The sequence below is a fragment of the Montipora foliosa genome, chromosome 5, assembly GCF_036669935.1.
Source record: "Montipora foliosa isolate CH-2021 chromosome 5, ASM3666993v2, whole genome shotgun sequence".
NCBI lineage: Eukaryota > Metazoa > Cnidaria > Anthozoa > Scleractinia > Acroporidae > Montipora > Montipora foliosa.
Genome location: NC_090873.1, coordinates 4,010,327 through 4,017,826, shown reverse-complemented (window position 1 = coordinate 4,017,826; position 7,500 = coordinate 4,010,327). Strand labels below are relative to the sequence as shown.

General features: G+C 40.4%; 1 protein-coding gene across 1 annotated transcript in view; it reads right to left on the bottom strand.

Annotated features, from left to right (window-relative positions):
• LOC138003418 (protein argonaute-2-like) overlaps positions 1-7,500 on the bottom strand; it is a 56,887-nt gene that overhangs the window by 29,733 nt on the left and 19,654 nt on the right. Inside the window, exons 11-12 of the mRNA XM_068849479.1 lie at positions 7,016-7,175; positions 5,074-5,164 (exon numbers count right to left, since the gene is read on the bottom strand). Of these exons, the coding sequence (XP_068705580.1) occupies positions 5,074-5,164; positions 7,016-7,175 (251 nt within the window). The remainder of the gene's footprint in view (positions 1-5,073; positions 5,165-7,015; positions 7,176-7,500) is intronic.

Here is a 7,500-nt window from a genome sequence, read left to right as displayed (position 1 = left end):
CGTGGACTTGCATCACGTCCAAGAGGGTGGGAGGGGGGGGGGGGGGAAGGGGGAGTCGTAATACTCTCAGCAAACCAGGTTAAGGTCTGGTTTGCTGAATTCTCTGGCCAAAGGACGTCATATTTAACAACATTACAAACGGTAATACAAGTACAACTCATTCCAAAATGGCCACCATTTTCGTATTCTTCTGTTTGCTTGCAAATTGGCCCTTGTTGCCTCGTTCAAGGTCAAATATTCTTTTGAATTGTAAGTTTAAGAACGAGGCAACGAGGGTTAATGTCCAAGCAAACAAACAAATATTAAAATGGCGGCCATTTTGGTATAAGGTGCATGATAATGGTAACGAAGAGGTATATTTGCACATTTGTGTACTTGGTCTCATGACAAAGATACGCTAGCACGAAGGTCTAGATTTGATCATGGTCAAAGGTCTGAATGAGGAAAATCACTCAGGAAAACCTAATGCCATACACGATTTAACCATTTCCTGTTGTCAATCCATGATTGGTATGCTCAAGTTTCCGAAATAATCCCCATGCGTATTCTTGAAGGGGAGATACATGTCACATCTTTAAACTTGGCAGAAACTTGCGGACAAAACAAACGCTAGAATCAATATTCAAAATGCAATTTGTACCAAGCTAAGGATAATGCTTGGGTTTTGGAACGGAAATCTCTATGCAATGGATGAAGCCAATAATTTATTATGTCATGTAATGCTCGGATTCTTCAGATATTTCCAGCTGAATGTGTACTGTGGCTGCAGTAAGAGCACCCCTCCTCAGTCGGCCACGGAACTCAGGAGCTTCTGGATTCAATGTTGCTTGACAACAACTGCAACCTCTGCCGAATTGAACGTTCCAGGTTATCCTTGCTCGTTCGAACTTTCCCTCTTCTAACAACAGTGTCTTTCCCCTTGATAAGATCAGTTACAAACCCTACAATTGTAGTTTCCAGCGATTTCTGTTTATGATCTCACCTTGAATAATCGCAACATCTCCTACAATGGGACGTGATGTCTGATTTCCTCCGGCTTCACAATATTGTTCGTGTAGGCTTCAAATGCACTCGTGGGTCCTTCGCTTCCATATCACGTCTTTGCACTTGCCCAAGTATGTTTCCCTCTTTTGAAGGTCGTTCTCAGGGATATGGTGGGCTTGTACCTTCGAACGTCCAGTCAGGTTGACGTCTAGCATAAAGTTCAGAGTGAGAGGAGACTGCATGTCATACCTCAGATAATTCAAAGTGGGATTGGTAAGAGTAACATCCGAAACAACTTCCTTGAACTCTGGGGACTGAATTGTCCAGTTGTCAATTGTCTTGTAGTGTTCCTTCAAGAAGACCCCAATGAGACGTTCAAACTGACCTCTCCGCCATGGGGCATGGCTTATATTAAATTGCACTTGATCGGAGTGTTCAGTGAGATGCCGGTTAAATTTTTCATCTCTGAGTGCCTTCTGCAACCATTGTTCAGCAGCCTTGAAGGTAGACCCATTGTTGGAATACATAGTTTCCAGTCTCCACTTTCGAGTAAGGAACCATGTGAAACTTGCTAGGTATTCTGAGATTTCTAATGACTTCACAAGTTCAAGGTCAATTGCTCTGGTTAAGATGCTTCCATACAACACTAAGTACGTGATGCTTTCCCTTTTCAGCCCGAGATGGTACTGAATCGACACCGGCCACTTGGAATAATATACAACCGTTCGTTCTAGTTTCAGGCAACCTACCATGCAGGCGGAGGTACTTTGTAGGCTTTGGCTTGAAATTTCTTACATCCCTGGGTTCCGATTCTGAGCTCACTAACGTGCTCTCCTCATTCACCAGTTTCTGAGTCTCTTCTTCAAAATCGATTAGTCCAACAGTTCTTACTTCCTTGATGCAACTTGCAGTTCTGTAAGAATCGCTCGATCCATGCGCGATTGCGTAAAACTCTTGGTAATGGATGTTTGTCAAGCATATCATTGAATGTATTGTGACTTGACTGACTGTGAAGACTTCTCACTTGATCTTCCCTCCAGTCATCCTTTCAGTTGTTTCTTCTACAGTTACATCCGGTGGCCAGGTCAATGTGTACTCCCCCAACAAGGTGATTGCTTCCACAGAGGATTCTTTCCAGTATTGCCTCCTCAGCTACCAAGATTAGCGCTGTTTCCCACGTTTGGAAAATGATGAACATGCAACTTGCTTCGTCACTGGATGCAGTTCACTATGTTGGCAACAAACCGGGTACTCACCCTGCCCCTTAAGGGGGGTGGCTCTTAACTACCAATCCGTTGCCATAGACCCCTTCAAATAGTCATTTCTCGAATTCCTTTAACTCTTCAGTTATCCTTTTTTTGCCAAATGTGTTCTATCTAACATACCTTTGTATGATTCGACTCACAACCATATTTGGTCAATCACGTGACCAAACCAGAAAATGCCCAAAAACTCAGCGAGTTAACTACGTTGTTCTCATTTTTTTAACGCAACAGTATGAGAACATTCTAACACAAAATCTGTAGCATGGATTTTAAAAGAAATTATTTCACAAAACATTATGACGTCATAAGGTCCTTCTTTGACACACTTTCCAAAATATCAGTTCCATTTTTTGTCCAAGTAGAAATTCCATGCTACAGTTTACGAAAAGAGATGGGACGGTTCCAATCCGTTTAAAAAACCGCCTCTTCCTTTCGTTTCCTGCGGGCTTCTACCTGCTTTTCACTAAAACGCACGGCAGAGGACTGGGACTAGTTGCGCATGCGCCTTTTGATTGAAGTGTTGACAGATTTCCATTAAAAGAGTTCCTTCATAGAACCACCCATGCAACATTTTTGTAAGGGTCTTTTACTAGAAGCTTCCTTAGCAACCATTGTCTTTCTGTGGTTAAGTGCCACCCCCCTTAATCTAACACAAGAAAACAGGTGACTCAAGCCAGCAGTGGGTCTTGCTCCGGTGGGTACACAAGGAGGTTTGGTCATTACCAACAAGGTTTACGGCCATGTGACCTGTGATTAGCTCGAGTCTTGGAAATGTCAGGTTCTTCTCAGCCTTCTCAAACTAATTAATAATTTATTGTCCAGTCCACGAATCACAGGATGTGTTTTGTTCATACCCCAATGAAAACGTAGATGAAAGTCTTTAAATATTTGGATATGATATCCAAATCTCTTGTCTAAGAGGGATGACGGTCCACCGACCTATTTGCAGCCTCTTTCACAAACTTTGATAGCCAAAACTTTTTGGCATTTATGTTTTCAATAGTTTCAATGAGCTCTTGCACATCCACAGCCACGTCTTCAACTTTGAAGAGTCTGCCAGCTACAGATCTTGACCGCTCATTGGTCATGCCATTCTCGAAAAATCTGTAACACTCATTTGTTCTTGAAAAGTGTTTTCGGAACGAGGTTGATAACACATGCCTTTTCCTAAACGAAAGTTTTGGGGATCGAAAACCGTGAACTTGTTTCATTTATTTTCGAATATCATGAACACATGTAATTACCTTCGATAACCACAAATGACACAATCCATCCAAAGCGTTTTTATCACACTTTACAGCGTTTTTTTTTTTTAAATCAAGAACAAAACGAAACAACAGTCGGCCACTTGTTTGAGAAGCTATACCGAACACCCATGCGTCGTGCATGTGTTTCATCAGAGGTTCCAAATATTGGGCAATGAACTGGTTGAAATTCCACTTCTCCCAAACAAGTCGATTATTTCTTTTACATATGCTTGGCGATTTCGCTTTCTTGACAAAACGTTCCTTTAAAATTGCCTTGGCTCTAGTGTATCCATCTGATGAATGCGGTAAGGCTTTCAGTTATGCTTGTTCTCACTCTATCATCCAAGAGTTCAAGCACATAAGTGAACTTTCAGACTGGTCACATATTGCTTTTATCAATGGCTAACGAGAATTGCCTCAAAAATCAGGGCCAGTCCATATAAGACTCGTTCAATTGGATGTTTATTAGTTTCGGAAGTTTGGCTTCGCTGACTCCAACTGGCAGGCCTTTGTGCTGTGATTTCAGCTGGTGTTCTTGTAATTTCATCTCAACTTGTAATGCTCTGTCGTGCTCTTCGATTAGTTGTTCTTGTCTTACTCTCGCAAGCCACTCTACTAGAACTTCCATTCCGTTTTCTGCTTCTTCCGTCTTGACTTGGCTACCGTTATCATTCACTGGCTGGCTTTTGTCAGTCGTCTAATCAACTATTCTTTCAAGCTGTTTTGGTTTATTTTAAGCGTAGATTCGTGGCCTTCTATTTAACAAATTGATGTCAGTTTTTCATGCGTCGCTCCTGTTATTTATCAAGAATTTCGTAATAACATTGGCCGTATTTATACCAGAGGACGTCTAAGTCGTCTTAGACGACTAGTATAAATACCGGAAATAAGGTGGACGCATTAAACGTCAGACGAATTAAACGTCTCACGTTAAGTGCGTCTAAACGACGCACTCGTCTCAGACGTCTAAGCCGTCTAGTATAAAGACGAGAAGCAATAAACTGGGGCGCACTTAGCAATGAAGTGCACACAGTCTCTTTGGTGATTAAATCCCAGTATCTTTTGAAGAAAATCGTGAATTTGATTTCTAGCCGTCGAAGTTAAGTGCGTCCCGTATTTATATTAGTCGCACTTACGGCCAGACGTTTAATGCGTCTGGACGTCTTAGACGTCCTCTTGTATAAATACGGCTTTTGTCAAAGTAGCTGTGGATCCACGAGGCTATAGCCGAGTGGATCCGCAGACTACTTTGACAATGTTATGACGAAATTCATTGTCAATAACAGGACAGACGCATGAAAAACTGACATCGATTTGTTTTTTATCTTTGGTCTAAAGTTCAATGAAAACCAATGATTTCGCTTTTAACTACCATCAATCATGTGACGGCAGTTGGCCAGGGAATAGGGAATTGTAACCGGTTAGGACTAGTTTGGAGAGAGAGTAAACTTGCATTGCTTTGACGCTGGTCACGATTATGACCCTATGCAAAAATGGACTCTATGAACATACACACAGACACTGTATACAAGTGTGCACCCAGCTAAAACTGAGCATGAAAAGGAACGTCAACTTACGGCAGCGATGGATGGTCTTTTCTCATCTCCTGCAGCTGGATGCGTTACATCAGCTCCCAGAAAGATCACAGGCTCATTAAAGACGGGCAACCTACAAACATCCAACAAACACATCAATGATAAAAATCACTTGAAAGGTTTATGTCAGATTCTTAATATTTGTCCAAGACCAAACAAAGATGACTTCACTTATTCAAGTTGAAATATCTGTGGTTCTCCAAACCATCTATGCTGGCACCTGACGTTTATCCTCAAAAGGCCCCACCCGAGAATATAATCCATGCACACTTAAGCACATGCAGTTCTGGCCAGTACACAGGTACAAAGAAAAGCAGACACTTAAAATAAATTACGATAGCAAGCAAGCGAAAATATTTTCAGTACTGAGAAAAATAATGACGATGCAATGCTTGTTTAAACAATCTCTTGGATGGCTTATTCGTAATTGTTAGGAGAATGTTATTTCAAAAATGTCGACCAATCACTGTTGGGCAAAACTTTCCAATATTTATTCTAAATTGTTCGAGAGTTAAGTGCTGGAGCTAAGCAGTTATAGTGTTGTAATTTGTTGCTCAGATACATGGCTCAAAACGGTTTCAGCAATTTGGAGGGAATCTCTTCCTTTAGCCGGTGATACACGGTTCAACATTTGTTGATCAACAAATGTTGAACAGTGTGTCGTGTCATGTTGAATGTTGGAATATGCAAATCAACAAGTTGAACGTTGTTGAAAGATGTTGAACGAAAATAGAGACCAGCTCTATTCCGTTCAACACGTCTGTGCAACATTGTTCAACATTTGTTAATTGAGCAACAGATGTTGCAAGATGTTGAACCGTATGTCATCGGCTTTATTCGAAAGGACTAACTCTACAACCCTCTTTTTCACTTAACGGCAATGTTATGGTACCAAATGAAGTACCAATAATTGTTTAACAAGATGCACATATTAATGTACATAATAAATTACCATGGTAACAAGAGAACCATCTTAAAACACCCTATATATTGCGTTTAAGCGCTTATATCTCAAAAACGAACTCAGTGACCCCATTTTTTATTGCTGAAAAGGGATTAGCAGGCTAAGATGAAACTCCATGCAAAGTTTTAAAAAATCTCCGGAGCAGATTCAGAGCCACCTTAAAATGTTCCAATAGACCACTTTCAATATATTAAAATTCAGTCCAAAACAAAAGGCATCATCTCGAGGCTCTGGGGAATAAACTCATACAAATCCTTATATATATTCCCCAGAGCCACGAGATGATGCCTTTTGTTTATGACCGAATTTTAATATATCGAAAGTGGGCTATTGTGAATGTGACTCAGGATCCGCTCCAAATAACTTTTTAAAACTTTGCATAGAGTTTCATCTTAGCCCGCTAATCACTCCCCAACAATAAAAAATGGGGGTCGCAGAGTTTGAGTTTTTATTTGAGATACATGCGTTTAAAGACAAAATATAGGGTGTTTTTAGATGGCTCTTTTGTCGCCATGGTGACCTATACGTCACATCGATGAGTGTAAGTTGTTAAGCGATTATTGGTGTTGCATATGGAACCATAACATTACGTTAAGTGGAGCAGTTTGGTAGATTCAATCCTTCCCAATGGTACAGTTTGTTGAAAGTGTTAAAACCGGTGTGAGCCTCACAAAGATGACCATATAATAGCTGTTTGGCTTCAAATCCTGTTCAATCCTGACTTGTTCAGCCTTTCCTTTCTTTATATTGGTAACATTTGTATCTCAGATTATCTGACATCTTAATTTCATTACAAAATAAATTTCAAAGAATGTTTAATGTAAACATAATCGATTTTCTTGACGAAACAACTACTCAAGTTGTTACAATAACAGCAATGAAATTTTATCAAGAAAATCGTTTCATTTCTGCAGTGGCAACATACAACTTTTATACATTCTCTAAAAATAGAAACATTACTTCACTTCCGAGGCCAATATGCTGTTAATTCCACCGAGTTTGGCGTTGATTTTCAGGCATAAATTTAAAAGAGCTTGTGGTTTAAATTTGGGAATGTTCCTAGCTTGCACACACTGTGTTGCAATGCCTAACGCTGTATCCCCAACTCTTTTGATTTCCGCTGTGGAAACAACACAAACAATACGCCATGTTAGAACAGTTTTCCATTTTTTCATGTTCAATGTACAAGAAGATGAAGGCATTGGGTTCGCATTTGAAAAATCATTAGTTTATTTCAGAGTCGCTATTTGCCTCTGTTTCAAAATGAGTCTCCAGTCGAAACCATTCACCTCTATCACTCAGCGGCCATTTTGGAGTCCGTGGGGAATAAAGGCTTTATCCTCGCATTGTCTTTGCTCGTCTAGCCTCACACTGAATGATAGGATAGACGGGCAAAATCTTTTGTTTAGACATTGAGTGATATGGGTCTATTGAAATGGGACCTT